We start from the raw sequence: 16,108 nt of genomic DNA, 5'->3' as shown, positions 1-16,108 counted from the left end.
TGAGAGATTGAGAGATGAAGTGTCTGCTGTCTATGCTTTTGTACATATGTATGCGTATGTGTACACTCAGACATGAGAATCTTATACCTGCTTGGGCACTTAATCTTTCTTGAACGGCCAATTTATCTGGGGAGACCCAAGAATGTCAATATTACTTTTTTTTTACTCGAGAAATAGAAAATTATTTACTTGGGACGAAAAATAATTGTCCAGTAAATTGTTGTTTATTAAATTTTTTTAAAACGCAAATTAAGAAGGACAGTTATTGTGCGCATTGAATTTTTATTAATTTGCGGGTAATTTACCCTATAAAATTATTGTAAAAATGCCAATTGAAATCAAGCAGACCACCGCGACAGATAATAAAAACTAATTTGTTTGACTCTACGCTAATTTATTCGTTTGCTCGAGATAAACACTGCGGTTAATAAAACTACCATAGATGCATAATCGTTACTTTATTTGCTGCTGATGCGCATTTAAGAAAAGAGAAAAAAATTCCTGCAATAAAAAAATTTTTTCATGAGAATTATCGTGACGGCGAAAAGATTTAGATTTTTTTTAGGTGGCCCAATTTACCCAATGAGGTCTTATCTGTCGCTCTGGATGGTTTTTAAAAATTTTAAGAGGGTCTTCACACCAGGGATTTATTCCCCTCCCCCTCTTCTTGTTTCTGAATCCTGGATTTTTTCGGAAGAAATTTAAAAAATTTTCTGCCGCGGATTTTTGTTGCAACTGATAAGACTTTTAGCTCTTACGAGTCTAGACGTAAATCAGCCTTGACCGCTGGCAGTAATAAGTTTCGAATTTCCCAATGGTGAGACTGCGTACCATTTATTACAATAAAAATAATTTATTGAATAAAATAAAAAAAGGTGAATTGTAAAGAATAAATTGAATGGGAACGCTCTTTATATTAAAAAAATGAAATTCAGCTGTTGTGTGTGTGCAGGAACGCTGGCTCTTTTGTCACCATTTTTTCTTCTATTTTTCTCGGTTCGTGTGCTGTATGGCTGTCAGTTGGGTTCTGTTGCTCTGCTTGCAAATCAATTGAATTATTTATGATACCAATGGTGTGTACAGCCACCAGTCTGACCCGTATCCGGAATTTATAAATGTTATTCTCACAAGTCTTAAATTTCACCGTTTCAGGCACTTAAATTATCCATTTATCTTTAGCTTTTTATATTTTTTTTACAATCAATTCATTTTCATGTTTATCGCGACTCGAAATTCAAAAAACCGGGCACGAGTACCTCAAAATTTTTTTTTTTTAAATTATCGTCCTCATTAATTTTGCATATTAAGAATGTCAGTGCCCAGAGCACATCGAAGCACCTGGAAAAATTTTATTTTAAATCCTTCTTATTTATTCAGTAATAAAAATTCCCTGGATATTTTTTTTTTTATTAAAAATTATTGCTGATTATTTCAAAATAATTGTACGGTAATTAAAATTAATAAAATAAATTTATCCAGGTACCCCGCGGCGACTTGATCTTCTCTGTGTAAAATATTTTTCTTGAGCATGTCGATGACGTTTTTACTTTCTTTTAATTTCTGGCATGAGAAGACACACTGGCTTATATATTTTCTGTACGAGGCACAAGTAATCTGATGTAAGTATGATATTTATTAATATATATGTATATATATTTGGACGATGCTGATGATCGGGGTCTTTCATAAACTGCAGTGACAGTCGACCTTGTATCGTGACGTCATTAATCTGTCTAGACGTGATCCAGTGAGTTTTAATGTGATGCTCTCGCAACACTTACTACTGAGTCTATTTAATTAAATTTGACAATAAAAACGGTGTAGAAAAAAAAATAAAACACGAGTATCGGCATCGATAGTGAAAATAGAGTTAAAAAAATTGAAAACAAATAAAACAAGTCCATGGAATAAAAAATAAAAAAGCCCGAGTGCTGGCGGACTGGATTGATTGGTGAGCAGGCCGTGCCAGCGGTCGAAATTGAAGCACAATCGATTTAACGAAGCAAATCACGACCGTCGAGGGCCAAGGGCGGATCTCTTAACTCTCTGATTCACCTGCTGGCCCCAGAGTGATTGTACGAGTGTTGGGTCAAAGTTACAATGTCATGTCTTTACAATTGAACCCGCAAATCACATCCACTTATTTTTTCTCCTTCTTTTTTTCATGATTAAGATCTTGATTTTGCTCCCGTCCCATCTCCATTTACTTTATTTTTAGAGTATCATCAGCATGCAGCATAAGCGTGATATGATTGGGAAAAATAAACCACTAAAATTTGACATTAAATAAATGAATTGTATATTTTATTTAAAGAAAGTCCGTTTTAGTGATTTCAGTCTCGCTTATTCTTTATGGTAATCCGTTGTCGAGAACCTGAATAGCAATTTATGTCCTGATTACCGGAAGACCAAAAAATAATAAAAATATATAAATATCGTTATGGATAAAAAGACCTATCATTATCTGCATTTGTAGGAAAATTATTTACGACAGACTCAAAACTTAAAATAGAATGAGATGGACATTATGTGTAATTTAGATGTTTTCCATGAATTTTAAATTTATTACGAAAAAAAAACTAAAGGAAATAAACAGGGCGAGAATGTAATGTTAAGTGAATATGAAGATGTGCAGCTAATTCACTTCACTGGTAACCCAGACTTTTAGTATTCAGTGGTCGTCGTCGTCGTCACATGCACGAGACTTCCTCATTCCTGCAGAGTTTAAGCCATTGTAAAGCTCTTTCCTTCTTGATCCTCATCATCTGCCAATCGGCTCATCAGACACTCGATCATCATCAGAACTTATCGTCATCTCAATCCGAAATATTACACCCCATTATTATTGTTGCTGCCATAAAACAATAGACCGCATGGTTGATAAAAAGGGATTAGAGAAAATGAGGCTTTCGCTCGATAATAAAACGCTTTGAAAGTTGGAGTAAAAATGAAAAGCCGGGAAAAAAAGATGACAATTGAGAAGAGATGCGCAAGAGTGTCTGTCATGTTACGTATGTATGTACGTAATATGTAGAGCGTGTTGGTATATCAGCACACAGAGTTGTATCCTCGTTGTCAAGTGTGGGATGGTGACAATGCACTGGTGGCCTCGCGCCCGATACGCCTTTAGCTTGTAAGAGCAAAACTCAACGTATATACTTAGACAGATACGTGGTACCAACACAGTGATGAGTCTCCTGAGATACAGCCGTCCACCCATCAATATATTATTTAACATATGAATATATATGTGTGCATGTATATGCACATACATAACACAATCGACAGCCGATTAATTAAATATAGAGGTCGTTTTTATCCAAATAGAGCCTTTCTAAATGAATTTTAATGGGTAATAAATTTTCATAGAATATTTTTTATCCATGATTCCATGCGCTGAATAAATGAATTGCAATTCATGCGCCTAGTTGCGTACAACTATTCTTGTAGACAATTTAAAATTCAGCATACGAATCTACCCCTTTTTTCCGTTGAGCTGTCATTGCATATCGCGTAACCAACATTTTCACGCGATCTAATCGCAATATAAATAATTTAGCAGTAAAGAGCTGTACTGCAGAATGCGAGAGTGATGGAGTAGAGGTTAGTTGCGTAACGATTCAAAGTTTTTTTTATTTTTCCGACAAGTATGGCGTGCATGGTGGATATTATAGATATTCTACATAGATATACAGCTACATCTATATAAGTACCTTTGGAGATTGGAAAGGGTAGTGTCCGCACAGAAGGTTAACAAAATCAATACCCGGTGGGTGGCGAGAGGCTGGACTACCAGCACGACGATAGCTAGGGAGCTAGGTCGGCCAGTGACCTTTATTCAGGCCAACTGCATCATCATTCCCGTTTTCATGCGTACACTTGCCACCAGCCACCGTCAGTGTGCCTGTGATGCTGCACAGCAACACCACATCCACACACTTGGTCTATTTTCATGGCATTTAATTTCATTTTCGCTGAATAGACGCCTCGATCTGCCCAACTTACCACCACAGCCACAGAAAAATATAATAGTTGCGTACAGCGTGCGCTGTTGTTAATCTGTATCTTTCGGGATGCTGCTGGTGTACAGTCATCGCCGAGATGAGACGTTTGCTTGTTCCCAGGACCATTAGATAGAGCTATTTCTGTGTAGGATGAAGTGGGCATGCGTGCACTATACTATGGAATTGTAGGATCTTTCCTGGATTTAATACCCAAGTTAACCGGCTCAGACCCCAATCGATCTCACACCATATTCGTTTTCTAAGAATATATTTGGCATGAGTACCATTAGATACTTTTCTGTAAAATCAGCATTTATAATTAATCGTCTCAGGAAACGAGACATTACTCCCAATCCTAGTGGTTAAGTAGTTATTACTCTCATTACTATTGTTGTTATGATAATTTTTTCTCACAAGGAATAAAGTCGAGATGGACTAGAGCATCTGGCTAGAGGCGAATAAAATAGAGTAATAGATACAAATGATCTCGAGCAGTGTCACGAGAACGAAAGTTTAATATTTTTATGTATCGGCCAGTTGACTTGTTAATAAATTCATATATATATGTTGCAATTTCTCGTCATTTTTATTAATGACCCTTATTTTTTTTAATCGCGAAATTACCTTTAATTCAAGATCTCACCAATGTGTCATATTCTTGATATATCATCATCAATCTTCATTATCACCTCCATTTCTATCCACTTAATTCGCCACTCGAGCTATGATATACAATCGTTATTAGTTAAGCTACTCTATTTCTTCTATCACTATCAACTATCGCTATTACTTGCTATCATTATTATTATTATTATTATTATTATTTATTATATATGTGTATTTTTTTTTTCGCTCTTATTTATTACGTTACCGAGAGACGAATGCTAAATAAATTAATCGACATAACTCGGTCGACTTGTTGATAAAGAAAATATTCAGCATAAAATTGATAGACTTGTAGATATGTATCAGCGATCGTGTATTCGATTTGTATTTCTCAAGATTAATTCAATGATATATGTACATATATATATCCGCCGTTCGGCGCGTACGATAATGTCGCGTATTTTTCGTGCTGACGCAATTATAAATTATTTATGAAGTTAATATGCCAGTTAGAAAGTGGATGATGCTCGAAATATCGTTTGCTCCAGTGGAGATTTTTTTTGCTCATGTCAAGAAAAAAAAAAAAAACGCCAGTTAAAATGACTGCGGATGAGCGAACTATAAACGCTCCAAATGCCTGATCCCTCTTTTTGTCGAATAAAAAACCACTCGTGATTAGTCAAAATTTCTGGTCATGGGTAACATCTTACTCACATTTGTTCTGCTAAATTAGACGGGATTTATTATTCCAATTACTGTCGTTAAATAAAATAATTATTTTACTACTCCATTTAATTGTTAAATCAATGAGTGGGAACGTACAAACATCAGACGAATTTGAAATTATAAATAAATAGAGTAAATAATTAAAAAAATAAAATTAAAAAGAATGCGCATTTTTTATAAATATTATTTTTTAAATTATTTACTCTATTTATTTATTTTTAAATTTGTCTGATGTCTGCTACATTCACACTCGTCTAAATTAATATTTTTTTTTTTGATAAATAAAAATTTTTAAATACGAATTAAAAATATGAGAAAAATAAAAATACGCACGCGTAGAAAATTTTAAAAACTAGAGGTGCAATTTTTTGAAATATTTTTTTTTTATAATTTATCGTTTTTGAAAAATCAAAAAATTATTAGACGTCAGCTAAATTATGATCCCGAAGTTAGTAGACAGTTAACAATTTTTGAACTTTTTTTACCAATTTAATTTAAAAAAAAAAGATCTAAAAATATGCACATGTAGACAATACAAAAAAAACCACCAGTGCAATTTTTCAAAATACTTTTTTATTCAAATTTGTCATTCATAGAAAAAATCAAAAAATTATTAGACGTCAGCTAAATTCAGTCATTCAAAAATTTTATTTTTCATTGAAAAAGTAACGAATTACTTTTTTGCGGCTAGTAAATTTTAAATCAAAAATATTTTTCTATCGCCCGTGATTATTATAAACAATTTTTTTTTTTTTACCATGTAGTAAATAGGCGGGTAACAAGTATGTATTTAAATGACAATAAAAACGTACCCCATTTGTCGAGTAGGATTAGGATGTGTGTCAATATCTGCAATAAAACACATGACAATTAATAAATAATGAGGAGTAACCGAGCCACTAAATGACAATTCTCACTGACGCAACGTAATTACAGTAGGTACGTAAATCCATAGATGCTTACACACCAACACATGCAAACTTTCACGCGCATATTTACCTTGTTGGTCTTGTTCGGCGAGCAGCTGTTTGTCGCAACGAGACACCAGTTGTCTTACAACTGCTCCCACTCCAAAGTACTCACTTCCATCGAGACCGTTCATTCACTTTGCTTGTGTTATCCACATTTATATAAATTACTTTACTTCATTTCATTACTGTTATTATTGTTATTGTTATTGAAATACTCATACTCGTGTTTGTTATTGCAGCTGCGACCACAGTACTGATTTATCATTATCAATCTTGATAACCGCAATGGCCAGTGTCCAAGTGGTCAGCCATTGAGATTAAAAACCCAGACGAGCAGATACAGAAGAGTTTAAGTGACCAGGGTGTCGTCGTCGTCTTGAGCCTTCATCTCGAGGTTGCCGTCACGCGCCGGTACCGTCAGGTTCGCACTACGTCGGGTATCACCGGCGCGTTTTGATTCACCGCGACGGCGCGACCGCCAGCATATTCCTAATGTTATTGTGCAGATAACAACTAACGCTGCAATTAACACACTCCCTGTCTCAATACTTGAACTATTACTGTTATCTTTATTCAAATTCCGGTAGACGTTATTTAAATTTTTAATCAAATTTTTTACGGAGTTTAAAAATGCGCCTCCGGTACCCCCGTTCCCGCAGCACTCGTAAGACATTTGAATTTACGGTTAAATTAAATATTTAACTTTAAACAAAAATTAACTTTTTCATTCAACCGCGTAATTATTTACTGTTCCGATGACTAACTCCAGATAAATAAAAATTGCACGTCTGTTATCGATATCCTTCACTCTGGATAATGATAATAATAAAATGGAGCCAAATACAAATATTTTGTTTAGACTCAGGGCTGCCAATACTGTCACGCTTAACTTAGTATGCACTTGTAATGTTTATTTGCTCTATTTAACAATTAAATTATTATTATTTAAATTAAGCGCGCGAAAAAAGTGGTTTTTTAAATGATACTCAACTTAGCTGACGTCTGATAATTTTTGTTCTTTTTTAAAAACGATAAATTTGAGTAAAAAAATATTTTGAAAAATTGCACTTATGGTTTTTTAAATTTTCTACATGTGCATTTTTTTAGTTATTTTTTTTTTTTAATTAAACTGTTGTAAAATAAATTCAAAAATTTTAAACTGTCTGCTAACTTCAGGATAATGAAGTTACCGACATCTAATCATTTTTGGATTTTTTTTTTAAACGATAAATTATAAAAAAAAAAAAATTTGGAAAATTGCACCTAGAGTATCTTCAATTTTCTACATGTGCATTTTTTTATTTTTTTGTAATCGAAGTGTTGAAAAAAAAACCGAAAATTGTTAACTGCTAATTTCATGATCGTGTTTAAAAAATTGATTTTATAAAAAGAAAAGAAATAAATAAAAATATAATCAAATATTAAATTCAAATGACTTTTAATTAGTTATGACAAATACTTATCAATTAATAATTATAATTTATTTACAGTCTTCTTATTCTTACAAATAATTATTAAGTTCTTAAAAATAAATATGAAATTAGCTGACGTGATTTTTTTAAAAACAACAAATTTCAGAAAAATGCACCTGTAGTTTTTTTAATTTTCTACATGTGCGTTTTTTTTAAAATTAAATTGTTGAAAAAAATCAAAGATCGTTGATTGCCCGCTAACTCCGGATCATAAATAAATAATTTATTTTTTGTCGTCATTCAGATTATATTTAGTTTTTAATTTATCAATTTCCTCCATCTTCTTGTCAACATCCACCCGCTTGAAGGCCTTGTTGCTCTGATAGTACAGGACTACCAGGTACCGGTTGCAAACATTGAACCCACTGAGATGATCGCAAGCGTTTTTGGCATCAAAAATATCCTCGTAGACTACGAAAGCGGTACCTCGGGTCTCCGCAGTATTTCCACTAGAAAAAATAATTAATTATTAAAACATTGAAATTTTTAAATGTCTATCAATCACTAATTTAATTAAATACCATCAACTTACACTCGGATTTGTCTTATGGCCCCATATTTACCAAAGATATCATACATCTCTTCCGCGGTTATCTTATAAGGAAGGTTCCTTATATAAAGAACACGATTGACTTCTGGTGGAAGTCGTACCTGAATAATTTAATATAATTATTAAAATTATCAAATACTGAAAGTTGTTTTTTATTGAAATAGAGGTTAGAATATATAAAATTCTTTATTTAAATCATTTGAAAAAACTCACGTTAGCACGTCGTTGCAACATGGCCATAGTCATCTTGCTTTCAAATTCAAATAATTCAAATTCAAAATAAAATAAATAAAAAAACTAGATGATTTATTTGTTTAAAAACTGATGGTCAACAAATAAATTGTCCACTTGACATGCAATTGTGTCTGTGTGTGATGTCCAGATCCAGTTCTGCCAAACTTGTAAACTAAAATAATAAAATAAATGATGAGTTTGGACTTCAGATGACACTAGTTTCCTGTCGATGTCAAGTTCGTGATAATTCGTGATGTGGTGAATGTGACGAGGTGATTTTAAGTTCACTGGCATTATTATTATCCAATTCCAAAATTTTTTATAAACTGACACGTATTTTTTTTTAAATATACACGACTATTTTTTATATATTTTGCACATTATTGTTTTAAATAATCGCCTGTAAAAATGGAGTATCTTAAGAAAGTTTCGGAATTTTTTTTTACCAAACAATGTATGAAAGAATACTTTACAAATTATAATTTTTTCCATGGTATGTATTCATGTTTACTTTAAAAAATTTTTTTAAAAAAATAAAAGTTTTCGTCCGGCGAAAATGAAAGCGCGTAAAATTAAAATCTGTTTTTACTTTCAGTTGAATGTTTCAAAGCGACTCTCAGCAAAGTACTTGGCACTGGAATTATCGCAGGATCTTTGACAGGTAAATATTAATTTAAAAATAAATATATGTATATATGTAATTAAAGTTAATAGTTAATAATGTTTAATTAATATTCTAGTTAAATTACCACAAGTTTTTAAAATTTATGCCAATAAAAGTAGCGAGGGAATTAATTTTATAAGTGTTTTATTGGATTTATTTGCGATAACTGCAATGGGATCATACAGTTTTACAAGTGGATTTCCTTTTAGGTAAATAATTTATTTATTTATTATTTTAAATGTCAGTTAAATATCAAAGGCTTAATTTTCATAATAAATTATGATGATACTGAAGTAGCCGACGTCTAATAATTTTTTGATTTTTTTTTTAAACGATAAATTATAAAAAAAAATTATTTCAAAAAATTGCACTTATAGTCTTTTAAATTTTCTACATGTGCATATTTTTAGTTTTTTTTTCTTCAAATTTAATTGTTCAAAAAACAATCCAAAAATTTTGAATTGTCTGCTAACTTTAGGATCGTAAATTATAAGAGTAAATATAGCAGACATCAGGGAAATTTAAAATTATTAATAAGTAGAGTAAATAATTAATAAAATTAAATTTTTAAAAAATTCGCATTTGAAAAATTTTCAAATTAATAAGTGTATTTTCTTCAAATTTTATTTTTTAAATTATTAATTTACTTATTTATAATTTTAAATTTGTCTGATGTCTGCTACATTCACACTCATAATAAATTGTCATCTTGAAGTTAGCAGACAATTAAAAATTTTTGAATGTTTTTTAAACCAATTAAAGACAAAAACTAAAAATATTCACATGTAGAAAATTAAAAAAACTACAGGTGCAATTTTCTGAAATATTTTCATTTTTATAATTAATCATTTTTTTAAAAATCCAAAAACTATCAAACGTCTGCTAAATTCAGTATCATAATAAATTTATAATTCAAATTTCAGCGCCTGGGGTGACAGCGTATTCTTGGGCTTGCAAACTTTAGCGATAGCTCTGCTCTGTCTTCACTACAGCGGCGAGACAATTAAAGCGACTGCGTTTTTTTTCGGCTACATGTCAATAATCCTGGGAGTGATCACTGGAATGGCGCCAGTTGATGTCCTCTGGGCTTGTCAGAATATAAACATTCCGATAATTCTCCTCAGTAAGGTAAAGAATCACACTAGGAAATTAATTACCTCGAGAAAATAAAAATCCAGTTGGTAAAGTTAGGCAACGACAAAGTGATACATGCGTTTTATTTTCAGTTCTTCCAAGCTCGCACCAACTACAAAAATTCAAGTACTGGACAGCTATCAGCGGTGACATGCTTCATGCTATTTTTCGGATCACTCGCTAGAATATTTACGTCGATCCAAGAAACCGGAGATACCAGTATGGTTATTATGTATATATGTTCAACGACAGCGAACGCTGTTATTGCAGGGCAATTGATATATTACTGGAATGCTGGTGATAAGAAGCAGAAAAAAAATATTAAAAGCAATAAAAAGTCATCGTAATGATAATTATCTGATAAATAAAATATACAGTAAATAGTATTTACACTTACATATGTTAATTACAGTTGAATGAAAGGCTAAAGACATCGAGTTAGACTTAAAGTTACTTTTTAAATTTTATACGTATGTTAAATATAATAAATGCTATTAGTTGTAACATTAAATTATTGTCGTTACTATTCGCCGGCAAGAAATTTAATTTTTTTATGAGGATATTCTTGGGCTGATAAATTATGTGGTGACCCCTCTTTACATCTCATGTAAAAATATTACAGAAAAATTGCATTCTTATGGAGAAATTTTTTTTTTCGAGACGTAATTTCTGAGATAAAACGAGGGAGAGCCAAATTATTTTATTTAAAATTTTAAATTTCAACATGAGAAGTATTTTTTCGACTGAAAAAAATTATCTTAGTAAATAGAAAACCAGTTTCTCAAATAATTTTCTTCATACAAAAATTTATTTCTTTTAAATTAAGAAGCGAATAATTTATTGACTTAACAGGGGTTCGCTCTTTTCTTTCTATTACACGCAAGTCCACGAACGGTACTATCTTTGTTGCACTTGTACAGTAAATGGAAATTTTGGCCGAGTTTTTCTTTTAAGGCCATTCTCAGACAATGTCCCCCACTTTTCAAAAATTTTCAATGATTTTCAACTGTCATAAGCGTATCAAATTTTTATCAATTAATTAAAAAAAAATGAAAGCATTAATTGAAAAAAGGACAACGTAGTCGTAATTTCGCCGATGTATCGATTAAAAAAAAAAATTATTTACACTTAATATCAATTAGGAGTTAAACAAAATCCGTTAAATAAATTTCAGTAAAATCGTCATGTCAATTCTATAATTCGAATTTTTAAATTTTGGCGGCTAAAATTTATTCAACAAATTTCGTTTAACTCCCAACTGATATCAATTGTAAGTATTTTTTTTTCAAATTCTATATCTCAACGAAATTACGACTACGTTGTCCTTTTTTCAATTAAGGTTTTCATTTTTTTTTAATTAATTAATAAAATTTTAATACAGTTATAACAGTTGAAAGTCATTGCATATTTTTAAAAAGTGGGGGGCACTCTCTGAGAATGCCCTTAAACAAACAAATATTATGAAACAATTAAAGCGCACTTCGCTAGATTAGACAGTAATGCATCAAAGCGCGGTCTGTGTTTTGTATAGAGATTTTGTTTCCGAAAAAAACCCAGCCGAAAATATCTGATAACCCCTGTCAAGAAAAATATTTTTTTCTTAGTATTCTGTTGCTGTTGATGATATTTATTTATTATTCAACTAAATATATAGAGTATTGATTTGTTTAAATAATATAAATAATATATATGAATGCTAGGGGTGAGTAGATCACCTGTAGTCAGGAATGTAAAGACTCTTGGCGGGTATGCGCGGGTGAATGCGCGAGTAAATTATTCTGCGGCGAAAGGTAGATGTAGATGTAGATGTTATGCTAAATGTTTAATCGATAGACTTTTGGTAACTAGTGTATATAATACATAATAAGTAGAATATGTTTTTTTTGAGGTATTGATTTATTCAGCAGCATTTACAACAGGAAGACTAAGAGTCAGAGCACTTGGATGTGCAATTTTTTCCAGTTGCATTAGAGCTTCTTTTGCTTCTGCAGCGACATGGCGATTATATTCGTGGGACGGTGTGCTGAATAATTCAATGCAGTGATGCAACGATGACGGACGCAATGGATGAGGGTTCATTTGCATGATCTTCAATAACCTTAACAACTCCACATGGCAGAAGGGACGCAATTTGTAGAAGCTGTAATCGTCCATATACACGTTGGATAGCATTGCTATTACTAGCTCTTCAATCATCTGTAAAATCGATAAATTAATTAATTGATAAGCCGAATAATGGGATTGTATCAAATAAAGACACTGGTATCTTACTTGATAAATCGGAATTTTCATCAAAGTTCCCGAGGATTTAAAAATACATTGCAATGATATTAGAGCCTCTTTGCATATGTCCAGGTCAATTGACATACATTTATTAATTAGTCTAGGTCTGTCTTGTTCCAGATCATTTTTTATTTGATTATCTCTCGTGCGTTTGAATCCTTTCTTTGAGGTAGCTGTGGTTTTTTGGATCTGCAAGTTATTTTTTTTATAAATATTTATTATTTAGTTGTAAATAAGTAAATAAATTAATAAACTTACAGTTAGTGAAATTTCAGACATCTCAGGAGTGATATCTTTTAATATCAAAGGTATCAATTCATCAGAGATAATTTCTATTCCTGACAAAGTGCTCAGGTTGTTCAGCCAAATTGTCAGACTTTTGTAAACTGAGATTTTGACATTCGTAAACGGTTTTATTCCGCGAATCGTTTCCTCGTTCTCGAGGTCTAAACCATTTGCCCAGTTCAATGTGTGCTTGTATAGTTTAAGTACCGTGCTAGCAAATGGTACCAAGTTGTCTTTAAATCTATAATAGTAATAATAATAATAATAATAATAATAATGAATAATTTGTTTATTATTTATGAAAAAATTGAAACTTACCCTTCAATAAAAGCGTTGAGGACTTGAAATAAAATAATGTGCAGCTTTGGGAGGATCATATAGAGGAGACTGTCTACTAGAGAATCTTCTTGATGTAAAGTTGTGGGTAAAATGTCCAAACCGCGACATACTAGTGTTAGTATATCATTGGGAATCACGCTATTAATTTCTCCACATCCGCTAAAATATTAAATTAATTGTAAATATAGAGGGAAGAGGCGCCGCTTTGGCCACTGGGACCAGTTTTGGACCCTTGAAAAATTAAAATAAATTTGCAAATACGCAATGACTAATTTTTAGAATCTATACAAAGATATTTTTGTTACTCTGTTGCAATGGAAATTATATGTTATACTTTTTTATTAGTGAAAATAAAATTTTGAATGCTCCAAAAATGGAGCAGTGGCTACTGATGGTACTTGTACTCTATTATTATTGATAAAGATGAATTTTTACCGTAGCATTGTCGATAAATAATCACAGAGATTCTCAAATCGTTTTTCTAGATCAAAATAATAATCCACGATATCTTCTTGAGACAGACTCGGTAGTTCGAGTTTCATTTCATCGGGACCGCTGGTGTCCGAATCAGGAAACAATGTGGTCATTATTTCATGAAGACTATTGCAGATCAGCAATAAATTGTAAGTCCAATTATTGTACGCAGGTTTCGCTTCGATGGATTTGAAGGAACGTTCAGTAGCACGAGTGAGCAGACTGTAAATATTCGCTCCTGCTTTGGCTGTTTCCTTCTTCTTGGAGTCAACAGTCGGAAGAATGAACTCTCTTATCGCTTTCTGCAAAAAATAATTAAATAAATTTTTTACGAGTGTCAACGTAGCAGACACGAAAATTTTTTAATTACACATAAAAAAATGAAATAATCAAAATAATAAAATTAAAAAAAAATGCATGTACTGAATTTTGAATTGTCTAGACATGCATTTTTTACTTTTATTTTATAAACATTTTAATTTATCATTTCAAAAATTTTAAAAATTGTCAGATGTCCGCTAAGGGGACATCCATTAATTACGTGAGCTCATAATGGGGGGGGAGGGTCCAATGAAATCTCACCAAGTCTCATTTAAACCGAGGGGGGGTAATCGAAAATCTCACCTCTACTTCAAAAAATATAAAATATTACAGATATTAAAAAAAAAATTATTTTGAATGTTTATTTTGCCCGCTAAAAAAATCTCATGGCTATTAAAATCATTACGGTTTATTATTTTCCCGAATAGTAAAAAGAATAGTATATTAAATACCTAGGCCAGTAAAATAAGAAAAGCCTCAGAGCACATGTTTGTCAGCCTCGGCTTCGCCCCGGCCAACAATTACATGTGATCTGAGACTTTTCTTATTTTACTGGCCTAGGTATATAATATATACTATTAAAATATTTTTAGCGTCAATCTCACGTAAGGGAAGGGGAGGTTCAGGCAAATCTCACCTGAGGGGGGGGGGGGGGGGTCTAAACTGATCGAAAAATAGCTCACGTAATTAATGGATGCCCCCTAACTTTACTAATGATCCTGAAATCAGCAGACAATTGAAAATTTTTAAGTTTTTTTTTAACAATTAAATTTGAAGAAAAAAAAAAATTAAAAATATGCACTTGTAGAAAATTTCAAAGACTAGAAGTGGAATTTTTTTTTTATAATTTACCGTCTAAAAAAAAGTCCAAAAATTATTAGACGCCGGCTAACTTCAGTATCATACTTTACTATCATAATTTTTTTATAATTAATCAAATTATGGAGGAATTAATAAAGTACCTGAAATTTTTCTGTAGACTCTTTGTAATAATAAAGCAAAACAGCCAGCGGGTAGAGAACCGCCGTCCCCTTGGTTTCCAAATCAAAGCTGGTGATGAGCGTCACCAGCGGCTTCACATTCTGCATCGAAACCTCTTTCTGCAGCTCGGGCACCTGCTTGGCTTCGATCAATAACTCGCCCAAGACTCTGGATGCCAAAGAAAATTCCTTGGATTCGCACTTGCTCTCTAGCACCTGGACCGCCTTGGAGATCCAAAGCATCCCGTATTTCTGCAGGTCCTCTTTTGAACATCGCGGAATAAATTTTGAAATTACCACTAGTCCACTTGCTCTCGTGTCAGGTTTACTCAGATAACTATTTATTTTAGTTATTATCAAGCTATCAATCTCGTTTATCTAATAAAATTAAATTTAAATGTAAAAATAAGTAAGGTTATGATAAATAATTATTAATTTTCTTACGTCTTCGCCCAATGGTAAATCGGAGCTGGATGTCAATAAACCAACAGTAAAATCTTTAAACTGATTTACAGAGTCAACGGAATTAATTAAATCCAATACTTTAGCCATTTTTTATTCACTTTTATTTAAAATCGTGTAAACAGACCCACGTGTTTTTGTGTTTAAACACAAAATTAAATATCGATTATAGTGCACGTGCAGCCAGATCGTGCGATATTTTTTTTTTCTCCTTCCCGCGGTGAAATAGCATGGAGTGCAACGGCAGGAGGGGGTAAAAATATCGCACGCTGGCTGCACTAATCGATTATTTAAAATCGATATATTGATATAGGGCATGTTCGGTCGAACACTCCCGTACTAAATTTTATTTGAAATTATAAAAAATTAATCAATTATTTTTTTAATGACCTGATAAAATTATTTTTATATACATTTGTTTTTATGACACTGAGATTAGCCGGTGTCTGATATCATTTGAGTTTTTCTAGAAATGATAAATTTGAAAAAATAAAATATTTCAAAAATTACACCTATAGTTTTTTAAATTTTCTACACATGCATTTTTTTTTTTTTTAAATTGTCGGTTAACTTCAGGATGATACTGAACGAGTGTGAATGTAG

The 16,108-nt window shown here is 32.0% G+C and overlaps 4 protein-coding genes across 4 annotated transcripts in view; 1 reads left to right on the top strand and 3 right to left on the bottom strand.

The window, feature by feature from the left end:
- Window positions 1–7,091, bottom strand: part of LOC130671518 (solute carrier organic anion transporter family member 74D) — a 32,113-nt gene extending 25,022 nt beyond the window's left edge. The window contains exons 1-2 of the mRNA XM_057475455.1: window positions 6,336–7,091; window positions 6,149–6,185 (exon numbers count right to left, since the gene is read on the bottom strand). The gene's annotated coding sequence lies outside the window, so the exon portion shown is untranslated. The remainder of the gene's footprint in view (window positions 1–6,148; window positions 6,186–6,335) is intronic.
- Window positions 7,092–7,756: 665 nt separating this feature from the next.
- LOC130671527 (splicing factor 3B subunit 6) lies at window positions 7,757–8,735 on the bottom strand. The gene is made up of 3 exons (XM_057475472.1): window positions 8,543–8,735; window positions 8,312–8,430; window positions 7,757–8,228 (listed from the first exon to the last, which is right to left on the bottom strand). Exons 1-3 carry the CDS (start codon window positions 8,573–8,575, stop codon window positions 8,003–8,005), a joined length of 378 nt encoding a protein of 125 aa, XP_057331455.1. The 5' UTR covers window positions 8,576–8,735; the 3' UTR covers window positions 7,757–8,002.
- An 86-nt stretch (window positions 8,736–8,821) lies between these two features.
- LOC130671522 (mannose-P-dolichol utilization defect 1 protein homolog) lies at window positions 8,822–10,887 on the top strand. The gene is made up of 5 exons (XM_057475465.1): window positions 8,822–9,056; window positions 9,159–9,224; window positions 9,304–9,436; window positions 10,151–10,355; window positions 10,454–10,887. Exons 1-5 carry the CDS (start codon window positions 8,972–8,974, stop codon window positions 10,706–10,708), a joined length of 744 nt encoding a protein of 247 aa, XP_057331448.1. The 5' UTR covers window positions 8,822–8,971; the 3' UTR covers window positions 10,709–10,887.
- A 1,324-nt stretch (window positions 10,888–12,211) lies between these two features.
- On the bottom strand, window positions 12,212–15,758 carry LOC130671519 (proline-, glutamic acid- and leucine-rich protein 1-like). The gene is made up of 7 exons (XM_057475459.1): window positions 15,488–15,758; window positions 15,026–15,421; window positions 13,704–14,044; window positions 13,248–13,427; window positions 12,903–13,170; window positions 12,633–12,833; window positions 12,212–12,557 (listed from the first exon to the last, which is right to left on the bottom strand). Exons 1-7 carry the CDS (start codon window positions 15,593–15,595, stop codon window positions 12,258–12,260), a joined length of 1,794 nt encoding a protein of 597 aa, XP_057331442.1. The 5' UTR covers window positions 15,596–15,758; the 3' UTR covers window positions 12,212–12,257.
- Window positions 15,759–16,108: the final 350 nt, after the last annotated feature.

The sequence above is a fragment of the Microplitis mediator genome, chromosome 7 (genome assembly GCF_029852145.1).
Source record: "Microplitis mediator isolate UGA2020A chromosome 7, iyMicMedi2.1, whole genome shotgun sequence".
Classification (NCBI taxonomy): domain Eukaryota; kingdom Metazoa; phylum Arthropoda; class Insecta; order Hymenoptera; family Braconidae; genus Microplitis; species Microplitis mediator.
Note: the sequence above shows the minus strand (reverse complement) of the source record. Positions and strands in the feature narration are given on the sequence as shown.